Source organism: Vulpes lagopus, chromosome 4 (genome assembly GCF_018345385.1).
Source record: "Vulpes lagopus strain Blue_001 chromosome 4, ASM1834538v1, whole genome shotgun sequence".
In the NCBI taxonomy this organism is placed as follows: Eukaryota; Metazoa; Chordata; class Mammalia; order Carnivora; family Canidae; genus Vulpes; species Vulpes lagopus.
This window is the reverse complement of record NC_054827.1, coordinates 147,514,984-147,533,673: the sequence shown is the minus strand read 5'-3', so window position 1 is coordinate 147,533,673 and position 18,690 is coordinate 147,514,984. Positions and strand designations below refer to the sequence as shown.

Here is an 18,690-nt window from a genome sequence, read left to right as displayed (position 1 = left end):
GATTAGGAATTGGGAGGAACCGGTTAAGGGAAAACTCTAGAAGGATTATGTGACTTGTAAAAAACAAGGAAAAAAATAAAAAATAAAAAATAAAAAACAAGGTCCATGTATTTCATTAAAATGGATAATATTAGATGAATGGGTGCCCTGCCCAAGCACCCAGGCTGGCCCAGCTCTGTTAAGAATCAGGGAGTGCCCGGAGAAGAAAGTGGAAATGCTTGCCTTTACAAAAGTGTCTTGGATTTATATTAAGGCCATGGCCAGTCAAGTGTGATCATTTAATCTGGCTCCCTTCTTGTTTGCGTACGTATTTGTGTTCCAGACTTTGGTCAGGGTGAGTCCAATGACTGTTTACTGGGCTCCTCTGAATAAAGGACACACAAGTTCCCGTTTGGCAGCGTGTTCCAGCTGGCCACCCTCTGACGGCATGGCTTTCCCGGCAGGATTTGGATGGGGGGCATCCACTGCAGCTTATCAAGTGGAAGGTAGGAGAAGCTCCTTCCCTTTCTCGAGGGCTGGGGGGAAAATGACTTCTGGTGGACTCTGTATGCCTAGAGGAGAGGGTGAGGGCCAGGAGGCAAAAGGAAAGGAAGGAAGAGGATCAATGAGTCCATAAACTGTACAAGTGAAACTGTCACTTTACACAGAAGAGGCTCACCTCCCCTCGTCCCCGTCCCTTTCTTACGCAAGGGTGGTGGTAGTGAGGGCTTGGCGACCAAACCGCACCTCTAATTTCAGTCAGTCCAAGTTTATCTGAGACATCGGCTTACATCAGACTAGCTGCTTTTGTCATTGGTTTCTTGAACACATTTGTCTCAATTCCCCCAACAAAAAAAATATATAATTTCCCTATTGGATGGAAAAATATTGGGTAAATCTCTTCAAGGAATCCAAGAGACTTGATTGGAGGATGTTCATCCATTGAGAGAGGTGTCCTGTTCTATTTCTGGTGGCCACAAATCAGAGCCTCATCTCATGTGCCACCCTATCTCCTGGGCCGCTGAGAGGTACGAGGAAGAACCGCAAGATGACGGAGAGCGCCCTGGAGTCAGAAGTCTGGGTTCGGTCTCGATGCTACTATACGTGAGCATGAGCGTCAGAATCCATCATCCTCCCCACGTCTCAGCTTCTTCATCTGTAAAACAGGAAAATTAGGCTTTCCCAAAATATATATATTTCCCATCTAATGAATTAAGGGTTGTTAATGTCTATGATGGGAACAATATTTGGTTAATTTTTTGGTTAAATATTTGATTAACTTTATTTGGTTAAATAAATGTGGGAAGCCCTGGCTTTAAACAAAACTAAGACTTTCTTGCAGTAGTTTCCTAGAGCTGCTGTAGCAACTCACATATAGTGAGAGGTTTATTTTCTCATTGTCCCTGAGGCCAGAACAAGCCACTTGACTCCCTAGACTTGGTGCGCATCTCAACTTTTTACTAGTTTGGTGTGACTTTGGGCAAGTTACTCAATTACTCAACCTCTCTGTGCTTTCTTATCTGTAAGATGGGGATAATCATGGGATCTACATTATAGTGGCTGTGGGGTTTAAATAAGATGATGTGTATCAAATGCTTGGTGCTTAGGAAGTGCTCAACGCATGGCATTTGTACTGAGGGGGGCATAAAAGGATTTCTGAGGATGACTCTATAGAATTCAGCTGTTAACTTGGCATAAATCTGCAATTAGTTATAGAAGACAATATTGTGGGTTTCAGGTACCAGTTCCCAGTCCCATTCACTCAGCACCCTGGGATACCCTTACTGCTCCAATCTGACCTCCTTTCTTCATGGGTTGACCTTCTTCCTCTTCTTCCTCCTCCTCCTCCTACTACTCTTTTTCTTCTTCTTCTTCTTCTTCTTCTTCTTCTTCTTCTTCTTCTTCTTCTTCTTCTTCTTCTTTTTTCTTCTTCTTTGATTTTATCTATTTATTCATGAGAGGCACAGAGACACAGGCAGAGGGAGAAGCAGGCTCCATGCAGGGAGCCCGATGCAGGGCCCTGGGACCATGCCCTGAGCCAAAGTGTCTGCCTCACTCAACCACTGAGACACCCAGATGCCCGGCCACACTTGTTCTATCAGATTGCTTCACGCTCTTCTGCACCAGGCTTGCTGCAGCCTTATTTTAAGATTTTTATTTGTGACCCCTAACCTGCTCTTGTGCTGTTAACTCTCTATCAGCGGCTTGGAAGTGAGGAGACTTGATCTGACATGTCTCCTCTCTTTGTCAACTCAGAAAATTTTATGTCTGCTGTTCTCCACCCAGGAACTCTTACCTACTCTTTTGTGCTGGGTTTGAATACTAGGTCAAGCACTTGAATGACCTTGGACAAATAGCTTAAGCCTCAGTTTCCTTATTTGTAAAATCAGGAAAATGATAGTGCCCACTCTGTAGGTTTGTTCTGGAAATTGCAGAGGTTAGTATGTGCAACCAGAGCAGCAGAGTGCCCGGCACAGTAACAGCCACAATAACATAACACTAGTATGTCTGGCTATATATTCAGGCTATAGTCTCTCCTACTGTGTTACTGACGGGAGAGTGACATTGTCTGCTCCACGTAGTGGGAATGATCATCTCCTCTTTGTTCTGCATGTTCGAATATATTCCCTCTTTGCTCGTCTGGACTGGTTCTACCAGCAGCTGGTGGGAGAGTTACCATTTAGCTACCCCTCCGCTGTTGTGCAGGTCACATACGCAGGCTGTCAGTGGCTTTGTCAAATCAGTGTGGCCAGGGATTTAAAAGCTGAGGTCACCCTGTCACTTTTTGATTTTGAGAATCTCTGAACTTTTAGTTTGCCCTGGCTCTGAAAGTCTACAGAACCATCAGAAGTCACATACACTCAGCAGCACTGAGGACTGAACATGGATTGTATTTGCAAACACACTCCCCCCACCCCCCACCCCCCCAAAAAAAGAACCCAAAACCAAAATCTAACAGTTTGGCAATTTATTATAAAGCTTCTTCATAAAAAAAAATAAAAAAAAAAAAAAAAAAAAAAAAAATAAAGCTTCTTCATGTATATCTTTCCACTGGTTTTCAAAACACAGTTGTCTGTGTAGGTTTCTTTGTTTTCATGTATCCTCTAGAGAGCCTTGATAGATAACTCTCAAAATCTCCCACCTCCCCACTGCCCTGCGTACCCAAGCTTCACTCCTACACAGAAATGGAGATATTTTGGCTCTGTGACTTGGAGTAGAAGGCACTGTCAGGTTCCCTGCAGGTGAATGATGGAAAGGGCTGATGGAAAGGGGCAGGACAGGACTTTTATGATCATTGGGCCTCCTAATATGTTGATTGCTTGGTTGCATATTTCACCGGACCCATGGTTCTTCCTTTTTCCTGTCCTGGTTCATATCCCTTCTACTTCCATTCTGGCTACTTCCCTGTTCATGGTTTTTAAGAAGAGTTTAATGAAATGTTTATTATGTAAGAGTTGGCTGTGCGGTGCTTTGAGCCTTTTGGAGGAAAGCACAATATAAATCTAATAAATAAATAATAAACAAGCGATATAAGCAGGAGGAAAATTATGTGTTTTAGGTGAGTTGTAAAGAACGTTGTAAAACCTGTAAAATGTATTTGTTAGATGAAGAGGCAGGGAAAAAAATGTAGATAACCATCGTTCTTACAGAGGTGAGTCTTACACAATATTTTAAATGACAAACGCGTTTCTCACGAGTTTTAACCCTTTGTGAAGCCACCTTTGCTTCTGTTTTTGGCTGGAGGGGATGTGAAACCGAAAACAGCAGGTAGCTCAGTAGCATTTTGTTTACTTCCTCGGTAGGCCACGGAGGAGCTATGAAAATGACATTTAGGACCCAATTCTACAGCTCTTATGAGCTTATAACTCCCAGTGATTTCAGGGAAGGCTCTTAAGGGGTGAACATGCTCTGTAAAATCCCACAAATCCTAAGCAAAGTCTAAACTACTCCATTAACACTTCCTGGTGGGATCTGAATTTGTGGTTCTTAGGGAGGCAAAGACCTCAGTTTTATGAGTGCCATTATCAAACTTTGATGCCTCACTAGATACCAATATAATGTTTGGATTTTTTTTTTTAATGTTTGGATTTTGACTTTGGCTTTGTGTTGGCAGAAATTGAGGCTGGGCTCCAACTCTGGCCTTCTGTTTGCCTCTGTATGCCAAAGATGGAATCCTATAGTTAAGGAACTTGGAGTTATTTTTGCATTTAAAAAGTCGGACAGTAAACAAGGCTGCAGATTAGTTGGTTTTAGATCCCATTTGTGGTGATTTCTAGTCAGACTATTTCTTCTCTAGTCCCTTTTAAAAACTCATAATCTACGCAAACCTGAGCTGGAGGCACATTTCATCTGCCTGCTTTAGATGTCAGCACAGGCCATATTTTTTTTTTAATTTTTTAAAATTTTTATTTATTTATGATAGTCACAGAAAGAGAAAGAGAGAGAGGCAGAGACAGGCAGAGGGAGAAGCAGGCTCCATGCACTGGGAGCCCGATGTGGGATTCGATCCCAGGTGTCCAGGATCGCGCCCTGGGCCAAAGGCAGGCCAAACCGCTGCGCCACCCAGGGATCCCCCATATATTTCTTTAGGTCACTTCCTGTTTGTGTTCTCCATTCCAGCAACTTGGCCTGTGTATCTTGGTTCCTGTTTTCTGCTAAATCCCTTAGATTCAACATTCCAGTTTGGGATGACTGCCTATGGAAGTCTTCTTGAACAGGACTCAGCAGATAGATCTACTCATAGTCTGGACCAACTGGGGAAGAAGGAGAGGAAAATAGACTAAAGCATCAATCATTGTTCATTTTGTGGTGTGCAAGGAGAAAGGAAGAAGAGAAGGAAGCATGTATCCATGGAATTTTTGTAGCTTAAAGGTTGATATGACAAAAAACACTTTTATTTCTTTCCCCCAGGTTCAAATTTGTGGTCCACAAAAATCTCAGTGATTGCCCCCTTTAAGTTTTTATTTAAATTTCAGTTAGCTAACATACAAGGTAATAGTAGTCTCAGGTGTACAAGATCCATCCACACAGCACCCCCTGCTCATCACAGCAGGTGCACTCCTTAATCCCAACACCTATTTAATCCATCTCCCTTTTTTGACTCTGTCATGGAATTATATAGGCATCATGTAGAGTATGGGCTTAGGCAGGAATGATATTCAAATATTCATCAACTCATTTTCACTACCCAAGCAGATACCAACAGTAAACAATGGATGTAAGCTAGACTGGCACTTGCATTGACTAGTGAGACAGGGTGTCAGCCATAAACAACTGGTATGGGACCATTAAGACCATGAAGAGCGGAGCTCAGCTCTAAACAACTGATATTGACCAGGCTGGGACCCGCAGGAACCAATCCGAGTGGGTGGCAGCTGTAAACAAGCATTGGGACCACATTGACACGTACTGATTGGATTTAGCCTTGGGCTTATGAGTGGGACACATCTGGAATATATCCGACTCCAGACTTCTGGAGAACTAAATCAGTTAACTTCCTTAAGACTCAGATTTCTCCTTCTCCTTCTCCTTCTCCTTCTCCTTCTCCTTCTCCTTCTCCTTCTCCTTCTCCTTCTCCTCCTCCTCCTCCAACTCCTCCTCCTCCTTCTCTTCCTCCTCCTCCTTCTTCTTCCTTAAGATTTATTTATTTATTTAAGAGAGAGAGAGAGAGCATGAGCAAGTGTGCACATGCATGCACAAGTAGGGGAAGGGGCAGAGGGAGAGGCTCTTTAAGTAGACTCCCTGCTTAGCACTGAGCCTGATGGAGGCTCTATCTCATGAAATCATGAGATCGCGACCTGAGCTGAATCGAAGCTGAAACCTGAGCTGAAATCATGGAATCATGACCTGAGCTTTGACTGAAACCAAGAGTTGGACACTTAACTGACTGAGCCACTCAGGCACCACACCCCTGTAGAATTTCTAATGCTTATCTCTTTTTATTGGAATTTCTTTGGGTGAATACGGGAGAAATTTTTCTTATATTTTATGCTTCTTTGGATCTGGTTGATGGCTCAACTTTTTCTTCCACATTACTAATTTGGACTTTAGCTTCATTCATTCTGTTTTTCAACTCCAATATTGAATATTTAATTGTGGCAATCATATTTTTAGGTTTTCAAATTTATTCTTTGATTGCTTCATTTTCAGGAAGCCGTGTTTTGTTTTCTGGATGTAATCATGCCTCAAATCTTTTTAAGAATGCTAGCTTAAAAAATTAAGCTCTCTTTCTTTCTCTTTCTCTCTACCTTTCTGTATTATTTTGAGATTTTGGGGTTATTTGCTTATTTGGGACCTTATCTTTCATGCTGTTTGTTTTTGTGCAAAGTTTGGTGATCCTTGAGAGCCTGTTCATATTTATGAATGAAAGAGTATGTTGATATCAGTATTTGAGTTAGTTGTTTTTTAAAATTAAAGAGTTCTATTTAACTGAAACAGGCCCGCCTTTATAAGAAGCAGGGTTCTATATAAGTGAGTGGGACCTATTGGCAATCTTTTCATAAAAGACTATATCTGAGGTGAAAGAGCCAAGATTTGGAGCTCAAGAGTTGCCAGATTTCAAGGATTTTAAGGAAGAATATTTTTGTTTGGTTTTTTATTAAGTCTAATTTTTCAATTTTATTGAAATCTAATTGACATACAGTATAAGTTTAAGGTGTACAGTGTAATGATTTGACTTACACATACTGAGAAAGGATCACCACAATAAGGCCAGTTAGCACCCGTTATCTCGTATAGAAACCCACCATTCCCTAAAAAAAAAGTCTTTTTCTTATGATGAGAAATTTTAGGATCTACTCTCCTAGCAGCTTGCAAATGCACCATACATCAGAGTTAGCTATAGTCGTCACGTCATCCATTGTGTCCCAGTACTTAATTATCTCATACCTGGTAGTTTGTGCCTGTTGAACACCTTCTTCCAACCCCCAATGCCCCATCTCTTGCTTCTGATAGGCACAAATCTAAACTCCTTTCCTGTGAGTTTTGTTTGTTTAAGATTCCACATAAGTGAGATCATCGAGTGTTTGTCTTTCTCTAATTGTTTGCTTGTTACTTTTATGTCTCCTGTCCCTGTTCCTCTTTAAGTTCATATTAGGTTGAGTTTGTTCAACCTCTCTTGGCCATTTCAGTACCATTGATAAGGAGGCTTCCTACCACATCTCTCACTTTTATTAGACATTTCTTAGGATTTCAACATGGGCTAAGGGGGTACCAACTGTTCTGTTTATGGGGGAAAAGAACCAATCAAGCCAGCAGTATGACAGATAATACTTTAATTAATTATCTGAGGCCTGCTCTGCTCTCTGCATTGGTTAAACCAGAGATTCCCCAGAGGATGACCTCTTAATCCTTACCAGTCATCAAACTTTAAATTTGTGTTGTAATTCTTTGCTTTAGTTTCTCAGACAATTCTATTTTCTTTCTATTATCTGGAAATACTTTAATAAATGTGGTACTCTATCGGGACAGGTCTTTTTTTCTTTTTTCTTTTGTTTTCAGTTCAGCTGTGGATTTTCTTTTTATTTACTCTCATTTCAATGGGGTTGTAAGGGATTGAAATTAAATAGGTATATCCCATCCCCCATCTTGAACTTGAACTCTATTAACATGAGTTAATACACAGTAGTACCTCATAAACCATGAAGCATTGTTCCAAGTTAACAAGTGAATTTCCCTCTTCTTCTCCTTACCATTATCATTTTCCTCATTATCACTAACACAACCAACCTCTGAACCAATGTCTAGTCTTGTGCTTTTTAGATAGAAGATGAGATAACATGGAATTGATGGAATTTTAGACAATGTAACAGGAGAAAGTGAAATATTCAAGTAATGTGAGAAAAGTGGTTGACGAGGAATGCTATGACCTACACGTGCCCCATGTCCAGGTATCTGTTTCTGAGGTCGGCTGCTCTAAGCCATTTGCACTTTTCATCATTTATTAACTCCCTTTATTCTCAACACACAGACTCTTCATGTACCAAATTTTCTAGTATTTCCATTGGCTTCATGGACAGTGCTGAAAGGTACCTACCACCATCACTACTGGCCTGTGTGGATTATTTATGGATAAGTGTCTGCCTACTTGTGTATTATTTTGTATCAGCAGGATTCTGGATATAGATGCCTATCATATATGCTTAGAAAAAAATTGTTCGTATTATGAAAGTAATACAGATAATTGTAGAACACTTAAAATGTATAAATAAGCAAGAAATTTAAAAAATCATTCAGAGAGCTATTTTCAAACTTTGAGTATACACTTCTAGTCTTTTGCATATATCCACAGACTTTCATGCACATACACCCTTTTATATTTTTCACCCTCATAGGAATGTTCTATAAATGGTTTTGGCTTTTTTATGACACTTAACAACTCTCTTAATAAGCTATAACATGTCTGCATCTTCTATCTTAATCCTGTGCTTTTTCTCTCTTATTTGTCTTTCTATAGTCGCTCATGGATGTTGCATGGAAAGCTAAATGTGAGTCAATATATTTAACCTGGAAAAATAAAAAAAAAAATTGCCGTGCCTCAATCATTTTTTTGGAGTATGGGTTCTATATATTAGCCTACATATTTGTACATGAGTTTTGTTTTGTTACCACCAAATTCATCAGTTAAGATGGGACATTTGTTTCTTTGGATGAGTATGTGCCAGCACTGTACTGGAAAATAAAAATCATTACTTGTGTTCTTCCTTCCTAGGCCTGCCCATCTGGTAGGGTTGCTTTCCAGGTAAGTTCAGTGGTCCACAAGGTCAAGTGGTTCTTTAAAAATTATTAGGCCATCACACAGTGCCCAAGTCAGCACTCTGGGACTCATGCTAGACTCTTCCTCTTCCTCTCTCCTTCATTTAACCAATTAATATTATTTTTTTTATATCTCCTCTTAGCCCCCTGGTTACACTTTTTTCTCCATTACTATCTTTCCTTTAGTTCTGAGACTCACTGGCTCTTGTCTTCTTGAAATATTCTTCCCTCCTTCATACTCCTCCAATCTCTCCAGGATGTTGCTTATAGTGTGATCTGTTAAAATTCTGACCACATCGTTCCATTTCTTGAGAGATAGCGAGAACTCTGAAATCAAATAGGCCAGGTTTGAATCCTGACTCTACCACTTATCAGTTCTGTGATCCTGGGAGATCCCTGAGCTTTGCCATCTCAGTTTCCTCATTTGTACAATGGGAACAACAGTAATAGTTGTTGCAAACATTAAATGTGTTTATTAACATCAAATGCTTAGAGCAGTCCTGGGCAAACTGTATTCAGTAAATTTTAACATTGATTAGACACATTTTTATTGTCTTCCTCCCTTCTCTAGAATAATTTCTGAACTTTTGGCATGGCATGAAAAAACTCTTTGTAATTTCACCTCTGACTACATCCTGAGCTTCACCTCTTGCTTCTTCATTTGTATCTTGTTCTTTGACCAAGATAAAGCACATGTCATTCTTTAAATGTGCCATGACCTTCATGTCCTGCTGCACACACTGTTCCCTCTGCTTGGGTGCACACCTGACTGCTGGCATGAGCAGAGGCCAACAGGGGACAAAGATCCAGGCCTCCCAACTTCCAAGCTGGAGCTTTTGCTACTCCAACATACTGCTTTGTTCATCTTCATCCTTTATACCCCTCTTCCGAGTATGTTACCACGAACTTGGTAGAGGAGTAGAGGCGGGGGAGTGAAGTGAGGCAAAGGGAACACCTAAAAGAGGTTTTTAGTGTACATGAAAGATCTATTCTTATAGTAACTGTTTGAAACAACCTGCCTTTGTACCTAGGAGGCATTTGGGCATAACTCCATGCTTCTAAAGATGACTACAATCCTGAGAGGTGTTGATAGGGATACTGTAGCTGTGTGTTGGTGTTTTGGATGGCACAGGTAGTCAACATTGGTAGTAGCTGGGGCCCTATTGTTTTCCTTCTGTTCTGCTACCTGGGCCTCTGCCTTGAGGTGCCCTAAACCAGCTGAGCACATCTATATTGGCTTTGGATCTTTCTCAAGGTGCCTGTTCTTCCTTTCATTAGTGTGGATAATCAGAGTTTGATTGTAAAGTATGCCCGGGCCAAATACAAGGGCTTTTAAAATTGTCTGCTGTTTTAGATTATCCAGGCCACTGATCCCCCTTCCTTAGCATGGATAATTGAGAGTGGACTGGGCTGAAGAATGTTAAGCAGAACCAATTGACAAAATAAATGAGATTTTAAAAATCCTTTACATTTTAATAATAGAAAAAAAAAACAAGCTAGGTTTTCTTTTCTTTTTTTTTTTCTTAGCCTAAAAGGGCCTATTTTATATTTTGAAACTGTAAATTTATTTACTTTTACATTGATTCAAAATAGGAAAATATTTTCTGTGATGTACCCAAATAAAACCTATTTAAAATGTATACTAATTATAATAGGCACTTAATGGAGCTAGAGGAAAATTGAAAATATAGACAAGAGGTTGGACAGTTTCAGAGTCAATGTCAAATCTTCTTATAACTGTGTTTATGTTTCAACTAGGTAGCAAGGAGAGGGTGGTAGTCACTTCAAATATTGAAAATCTCTCTCTTGATAGTGGAGGCTATAATTCTTTGCCCCTAATGAGCAATAATCATGTAGAGAAGGGCATTTTTTGGATGTATGTATAAGATTAACAGGGTTTTGATCCCTGTCTGAATGTCTGTGCTCATTCACTTCTCATTTTCATCCTCTCATCTTTTCCCATGTGCCTCTGAATGCAGAGAGAAATGTATTTACATGTCACTTGACTGGGAATTTAGAGGACATTTTCTCCAAGGAACAATGCTGTAAATAGGGGTAGGTGTCACTGAATACCCTTCAGGTGTGTAATGAGATAAATAGATTTTGGGGGTTGCTTGGGAATTTGGAATGTAATATAAGAGGCAATGGTGAGTTTCTGGGCAAGTGACTCATAAACAAGGTTTTTGAAACATTACCCATTTTTATGTTGGGAATTGCCAAGCTAAGGTTTAAAGTCTCCCGCAACACCCATGAATAATCATTTAAATACAGGCTTTGAGACTTGGGGGGGAAAGTGCATTATTTACTCTAAAGACAATAATCTTCCTTTGGAGTCATTGTAGTCTATCATACAGATGCATACTTGGGGATCTTTGAAAGAGCAACATTTTCTCTTGATGATCCATTACTTCATATATCCTAGAAATTATTATTCGGGTCTAGATTGCAGGCACAGGTTAGAGATGCACATCAACCACTCTGTAAGAGTGTGGGATACTAAGGCTCTTTCATTCACACAGTGAAACATGACAAGGGGCTTTGGCCATTGCCTACTTTGCATGAAGAGCAAGATACGGAAATGGAGGTGATGGAGAATCTAATGTATCCTTTGGTTCCTCGCAATGCTGAGAACTTGGCAAATGTTGGTACACAATAAATTCTCATTGTTCGATTGATTTGCTGAAGGGAGAACCAAGGGCTTCTCAGTACAGATATTGTACAGCTGAGGCCAAACATTTGCCAGGGTCACCCCAGTACACTCCCTGCGACTCAAATAAAGACAAGGTGCAGCCATACTAAAACTGTGATGAAGTTGGCTTGATTTTGGATAATGTCTTTGGAGAGGAATTGTGCCAGAAGAGTCAGAAAAGATCTGTTTCCATGATGTGCTGGAACACCTGGCTCCTTCACATGAGTTAATAATTAAATTAAATTTAATGAATATTTATTTGAATTGATGCTATGTAGTCCATCCCAGTTAGACATTTATTCACTGTGGTATTGGAGCCTGGAAATGTAAAAAGCAAATAAAATGATCATTCAAATCCAACCTTCTAGTGAGAGAGAGAAGCATATGCAGAACTGTGACATCATGTGACAACCTAATAGTAGATCAAACAAAATGCTAGTGGAGCATTGGTGGGAAGGGTGGGGACACAAGAATAAAATGGGATGGACTTGATGGGTATCTAAGTTTTAATGAGAAGTTTGTTTCATTTTGCCTTGCTTTGTTTTGTTTTCCGGGATAGATACTAGGAAGGGCGTATCAGCAGGGGAAACATTTTGAGCCAAGCCTCGGAAATATGAATATTTATGTAGTTTTTGTGGAACGGTATAGTCACACCTAGTAAAGTAGGTAAATGGTTTAGGATTCTAATATTTTAAATCTATTAGAATCACCTAGCATTCTTGTTAAAATGTAGATTTGGGGGCTTCATGCGAGGCTATATAATACCACTATTTATAGATAGGGCCCATGCTTTTTTAATAAGCATTCTCTATGATGGCTCATGCTTTGAGGAAGCCTGCCACAGTCTGTTTTCTGATGATAGGGTGAATGGCAGGACCTGAAGTTAGAAAGGTAGGACAAGTCCATGTCATGATATATACAAGGTACCAGGCTAAGGAGTTGGTGTTAGGATCATATGCAATAGGTTCTTGGTAGCCATAAAATATTCTTAAGCAGTAGGAATAATGTGATTAGGTTTGTATGTTAGAAGGAGTTTTGACTGCAGTGTGGAGGATGAACTGGGGGGCAGGGGAAGGAGACATGGGAGCTAGGGAGCAGTTGTTAGGCTCTTACGGGAGATGAGGCGGGTGATGATGAAGGCCTTCATTTGGGTGGAGGGGGCAATGGAGGAGAAAGCATAAAGAGACATCACTGAGGGAGAATTGAAAGGATGTGTTCATGAATATAATGCAGGGAAGGAGGGAAATAGGAGGATGACTAAGGTGACTCTTGTCATTATAGTTTAAGTGACCAGCTGGCTGATGGCACTATGAATAGGAACACAATACACTGGAGAAAGAGCAGATTTGGAGTTGGTGGTGGTAAAAGTGGGATAGGTTCAACGTGGGCTTGGGATTCCCCTAGGTTATTTACTTATTTATTTGAGGGGGAAAGAATGAGAGAGAGAGAGAGAGAGAGAGAGAGAGCACAGGCTGGGGAAGGGAGGCAGAGGGAGAGGGAGAAGCAGATTCCCTGCTTCAAAGAGCCCAACTCGGGACTCAAACCCAAGACCCTGAGCCCTAGGCAGACGCTTAAGTGACTGAGCCACCCAGGTGCCCCCTGCCCTCCTTAGGGTATTTAAATGGGTGACTGGAAATTCCTATCTCCTTTTCAGGTTAGATTTGCTGGTAGTTACCAGCATCTAGTCGATAGTTAAAGTCACGATGGGTGAGAGTTCTTGAAATAAGGTCATAGAGGGAGGTGAAAAGAGGAACAAGGGGTTGCAAAGTCTGGACTGAGCACAGTGGAAGAACTCAGGAGACTCAGAGGGACCCCACATGAAACTGACATTCTTTCAGGACGTCACACTGACTAGAAAGAATTCTAGAAACCTTCTAATCCAATGGTTTCAAAATATTTTTTTTTTTTTAAGCAACAGAACTAAGAAAATCTAACTCAGAATTCTAACAAGAGAGATACCGATGGAGCGTCTCTGGTTGAAGGAAATGTCGGCAGACTTTGCCTGTCCATCCAGCATTTCTTTCTTTAGTGTTTCTTCCCCAAGTAGCAACTCTGGATTCCATGCTGGGGAACACGGTTTTTCAAACATCTTATAGAAGAGAAGATGTTTTTCAAACATCTTGTAGAGAGATGGCTTGATATGATCAATGTTGCACAACTCATTAGTGACAGAGGGCAAGTATGACGGGATAAGGTCCACGAGAAACAGAGCAACAAAAGACAATGTGGGATTCATGGCCAAAATGAGTGGTGCAGACGATATGGGTGTCCAGGCAGGGGGTTGACATTCTGCCTTGTGATATTCAGGGAAGGAGTTGCAGAGGTAGTAGATTTTTTGGAGGCTCAGAAAACATTTAGGGGTTTAGTTTCTTGCCCATTTAAAAGTCGGAGCTTTAAGTTTGTGCTGGGTTGGAGAAAGAAAGTGAGTCTTTCCAACTTCTAGAAAACTGAGGCAATTGTTATGTATGTGACGTCATCATTATTGCTCAGACCCCATTCCAATTCCATAGAAGTGGAACTTTAACGAGGGGACAAGCTGAAGAGTCAGAGTGAAGGACAGCAGTAGCTTCCCTTTCCATGCAGAAGGGACTTTGGGAGAGGCAGCTTATTTGGGGGGCAATGTCTCGGTAACTTGTCTTGAGGGTGAATTTGCAAGGCAAACATGCTCTCCTTACTAGAAGGCATATTTCTTTCAGAAGGCTATTTTGGGGCGTTCACCAGTGGGATACCCCTTTACACTGACAGTTGACATACTGTGGAAACGTAGCTGCCACAGTCTTTAACATGAAAGGTCCAGAAAACTCTGTACTCAAGGGAGTTGTTTTGAGACATCAGCAGAAATCTGCCGAGACTGAAGACTGACCCAGGGATTCCTGGGGGACCTTGAGGAAAGTCGATTAGTTTATGAGTCAAAGAAACCTCAAATTATTCTGAAAGGCGTTTGTGCCATCAGAAAGTTCCGTTCTTGAATTAGCAAGCTGCTACAAGTTCCAAGTGGTGTTCTTTCTTAAAAAGAAGCTTATGAGGTATAAATCTTTTGAAGTACGTTTTTTGTACCAATTGTTTCATTTAGAAAAAAAGCCCATTAGTTTGTTATTAAATGGTCTATCTAATAGTGTCAATAAATTCTAAAATTGGAGACTGGGTATTGTTATTTTGGATGTTTTAATGGTCCCAATTGTTTAAGTTACTTGGCTTAGAGTCATTTGCTTGACCTTTGTTGTTTTAAGGGCTTGGAAAAACTCCCCCAACTCCCCAGGGTTGATGTAGTGGTTCGTCATATATGTGATACAAATATGAAAAATATTTATAAGTTAACTAACAGTGTTTGAATGATTGAGTCAGGTCTACACAACCAAAGTAAAATAGGTAACCATGCAAATGCTAAAGTAATCAAAAAGTTTAAATAAAAATTCAATTTCTTACCAAAAAAGGCTTAACTTAATACATTATTATTTTGAGTTTAATTGTAATACTGATCTAGAAAAAGGGCTGTAAGGTTATACTAAAAAATTATACTAAAATATTAATATATAGAAGTAACATGATATAGTTGTTACTGGCACCAGTACTTCACTTCACTGGCTGAGGAAGAGTACCCGTTCATATTTGACTTTCACAAGCAATGTGGGCTTGTTTTTGCTATTGAACCTCTTTAAGACTCACTTCCTTTGGGGCGCCTGGGTGGCTCGGTGGTTGAGCATCAGGTCATGATCCTGGGGTCCTAGGATTGAGTCCTGCATCAGGCTCCCTGCATGAAGCCTGCTTCTCCCTCTGCCTGTGTCTCTGCCTCTCTCTCTGTGTCTCTCATGAATAAATATATAAAATCTTTTTTTTTTAGGGATCCCTGGGTGGCGCAGCGGTTTGGCGCCTGCCTTTGGCCCAGGGCGCGATCCTGGAGACCCGGGATCGAATCCCACATCAGGCTCCCGGTGCATGGAGCCTGCTTCTCCCTCCGCCTGTGTCTCTGCCTCTCTCTCTCTCTCTGTGACTATCATAAATAAATAAAAAATTTAAAAAAAAATTAAAATCTTTTTTTTTAAAGACTTACTTCCCTTAGGTGGGTAATATCTATCTTTCGGAGGTTATTGGGAATAGTGCATGAAATAATTGAGGCCACTTCTTAGCACATGGTCTGGCATTTTTTTTTCAAGATTTATTTATTTTTGAGGGGAAAGGGGCAGAGGGCGAGGGAGAGAGAAACCCAAGCAGACTCTGGGCTGAGCGTAGAGTCTGATGGAGGCTTGATCTCACAACCCTGAGATCATGATCTGATCTGAAACCAAGTGAATAGTACTTAACCGACTGAGCCACCCGGACCCCTCAAAGGCCTGGCATTTTTAAAAGTACTCAAAAAATGTTAATCCTTATCATTATGTCAACTACCATCAACACCACCATCATCACTGACACCACCATCATGGCCATCAGATGACATGTTAGACTGGGTCGTCCAGGAAGCAGTGGCCAGGATGGCGTTGAGTGTGCAAGAAGTTTATTCTTCATGACAGAAACGAGTGAGAGCGAGAGAGGCTGGGATGCAGGTCTGATGAGTGAAGGAGAGAGGGAAGGAAGAAGGAAGCTTGAGTGAAGCATTTAGACTGCAGGTCAGCTCAAGGGAAAGCTCAGCCAGGTCTTCAGGGAAGTCAAAAGTTGACTGTTGGGAAGTCCCACGTCTCCCAGGTGCAGACTTGTCACAGTAGGGTCACCACATTCAGCACTGCCTGGGGTCAGTCGGGGAAGTGTGGCCACAGTGTGTACTCCAGCACCTGTGGTGGATTTCAGGGCTCAGAGCTGGGGCCCTGCAGTCATCTATGCTCCCCGAGGTTGGGGGTTTGCAAATGTGTTGGCAATGACCGTCGTAGTTGTGAGTCATTTAAAAAATCTTTCTTTTTCTGGTATTTTTTTCATCTTTGAAAGCATTTATTGCTTACTTCTGAGCACACATATTGCAAGGAGGGGGCAGGTCCAGCCTGGGGGCCTGCTCCCTGGTGCAGCATTTCTGAGCTCCCAGTGGAGGCAAAGGGAAGACCAGCTCATCCTTCTATGTTGAGTAGCAGGAGGATCCCTGAGTAAAGGCCTTTCCTTAAGTGGGATGTGTCGAGGTCTCAGCAGCAGTCCTGAGGCCTAGTTGGGTGGGGTGTGGGGCTCCAGCTGCCCTTCAGGTCAGAGCATTGGCCACGACCACGGGAAAGCTGCCCCGGCTCCTCAGATCTTGCAGGCTGAGGCTCTGCAGCTGGGACTGGGCCCCTTTCAGGCCAGAGGCAGCTCCAACTTGGTTTTAAAAAGCAATCCGTGACCTGGGCAGTTTGCAGCATCTCTGCAAGCTCGCTTCTCGCAGCAGCCCCGAGTTGGGTTGAACACACATGTGTCACTCTTTCGGTTTCCACACTGATCACACTTGGTGCATTTTGGCTTCAGACAGGGATCTTGTGGGAGTGCCTCAGCTGCTGCTGCTGCTTTTTCTTGGCTAGAACGTCTGTGTCACCCTCCTCCTCCAGGGCCGGCTTGCTGCAGGCACCCCCCACCCCCCTTCTCCTTGCTCCCTCCCCTGGGCCCTGGCTTCTTTCCCTCCTTCTGCTTGGATATATCCTCCTGACACCGCAGCTCTAGCTCCTGGTTCGTAGCCACAACATCCTTCACTCTGGCGGGCTCTTCTGGAAGCTGCTGCAGCTGGAAGAGGTGGGCCTGGACATGGGACAAGGGGCAGGGTGCTGCCCCGCTCGGCCAGGCGCTCCTTGGCCAGCTCCCGGGGCAGGGCTGCGGCCCTCAGACAGGGTGAGGCTGTGCAGGTTGCCGTCGGCCCTCCTGACTGTACAGAGGGGGGATGTTCCAAACACGGCACCTGACGTGCTCCCGGGATGCTGTGCCAGGGAAGGGCCCCTCTGCACCTTGGTGCACCCGTGCATGGTCAGCGGGCAGCCAGCCCCTGGCGTCCGGGCGTGCTGCACGGTCTGGCCAGACTCTGGAATGACCCAGATTTGCGCTCTGGGGACAGAGATTCCCACGGGCCCGCAGCATCGTCCTCTGCAGCAGGTGCCCCCGCCCCCGCAGGAAGGCACCCTACTGACCTGGGCCGCGCCTCATCCGGGGCAGCCCGCCCTGAGGTCGCGGGCGTCAGCACAGTCCTGACCCCTCCCCGTGAGGTTCCCCCCGCACGGTGGGCATCGCGGACGAAGCCCTGGGCTTGCAGCAGGCGGTGGAGCAGAGCTGGGCCCCTGCAGCCTCCGCGCCAGCTCGGGGGGGGGCACCCCCGTGGGCTGCACCCCGTGACGAGCACCCCCGCCCCTGCCACCACCCCAAGGTGCGGCTCTAGAACCCGAAGCCCTGCAGCTTAGGCATCGCCTGCACACTGAGCCCTTGGCGGACCTGCCCCAGCGGAACCCCGGAGGGGCACCCCGACCCCAGGGGCCACCGGGCTTGGGGGGCGCAGCCCGCGCACCGCGCTCCGCGATCCTCCCGAGCACAGCGCCGCTCCCCCCCCCCAGGGCGCACCTGGGGGTCGGGCACGTAGGTAGACCCCGAGGTCCCCCGGGATAGTCCCCGAAGCGGCCGGAGCACCTGCTCCCCCCCGCAAGGGTGCACCTGGGGGTTCGCACATCAGGGACCCTGAGGTCCCCGGGATAGTCCCCGAAGCGGCCGGAGCACCTGCTCCCCCCCGCAAGGGCGCACCTGGGGGTTCGCACATCAGGGACCCTGAGGTCCCCGGGATAGTCCCCGAAGCGGCCGGAGCACCTGCGCCCGGGTTTCCCCCACCCTAAGGGCGCACCTGGGGGTCGGCACGTCAGGAACCCCGAGGTCCCCCGGGGATGGTCCCCGAACCAGCCGGAGCACCTGCGCCCGGGTTGCTCCTCCGGGACCAGCGCGCGCCCCGGGGGCTCCGTGGGGGGATGCAGGCAGGTGCCTCCGCCCCGCGGTTCACCAGTGGCAGGTGATACGCCTGCCTTCTTCTAACGTCAGGAAGGTGTGAAATAAGGACTTCAGAGCTTGGGTAACCCAGCGGGTTAGAGACCTGCCCCAGCCTCCCGGTGGCTCCCGGCCTCTTCCCTCCGCTGCTGCGGTATTTTGTCTGGGGCCTTGCCGTGAAAAGTTCTGCTGTGGAGCTCCAACTTCAGTTTCTATTTAGAGACCTGATTTGATTAAAGACTGGGAGTTTTTAAGTGTTTGTAACAGGATTCAATTAAAATAGGTCATTCTAGGGGCTCTGAAAATGGGAACTGGCCTTGGGCAAATTAGAACAAAAGTTATAAAATTCAATGGGATGCATC

The 18,690-nt window shown here is 43.9% G+C and overlaps 1 protein-coding gene across 3 annotated transcripts in view; it reads left to right on the top strand.

Annotated features, from left to right (window-relative positions):
- The first annotated feature begins 320 nt into the window (after positions 1 to 320).
- Positions 321 to 18,690, top strand: part of LOC121489616 (cytosolic beta-glucosidase) — a 111,256-nt gene continuing 92,886 nt past the window's right edge. The window contains exon 1 of one of the 3 annotated variants that reach the window (XM_041752849.1): positions 321 to 485. Coding sequence is in view for 1 of the 3 variants with exons in the window: in XM_041752851.1 (XP_041608785.1) it covers positions 344 to 485 (142 nt within the window). In the remaining 2 variants the exon portion in view is untranslated. Of the gene's footprint in view, positions 486 to 1,000; positions 1,084 to 18,690 lie in introns of those variants that run through there. The other 2 variants (XM_041752851.1, XM_041752850.1) reach the window with 2 other exon arrangements.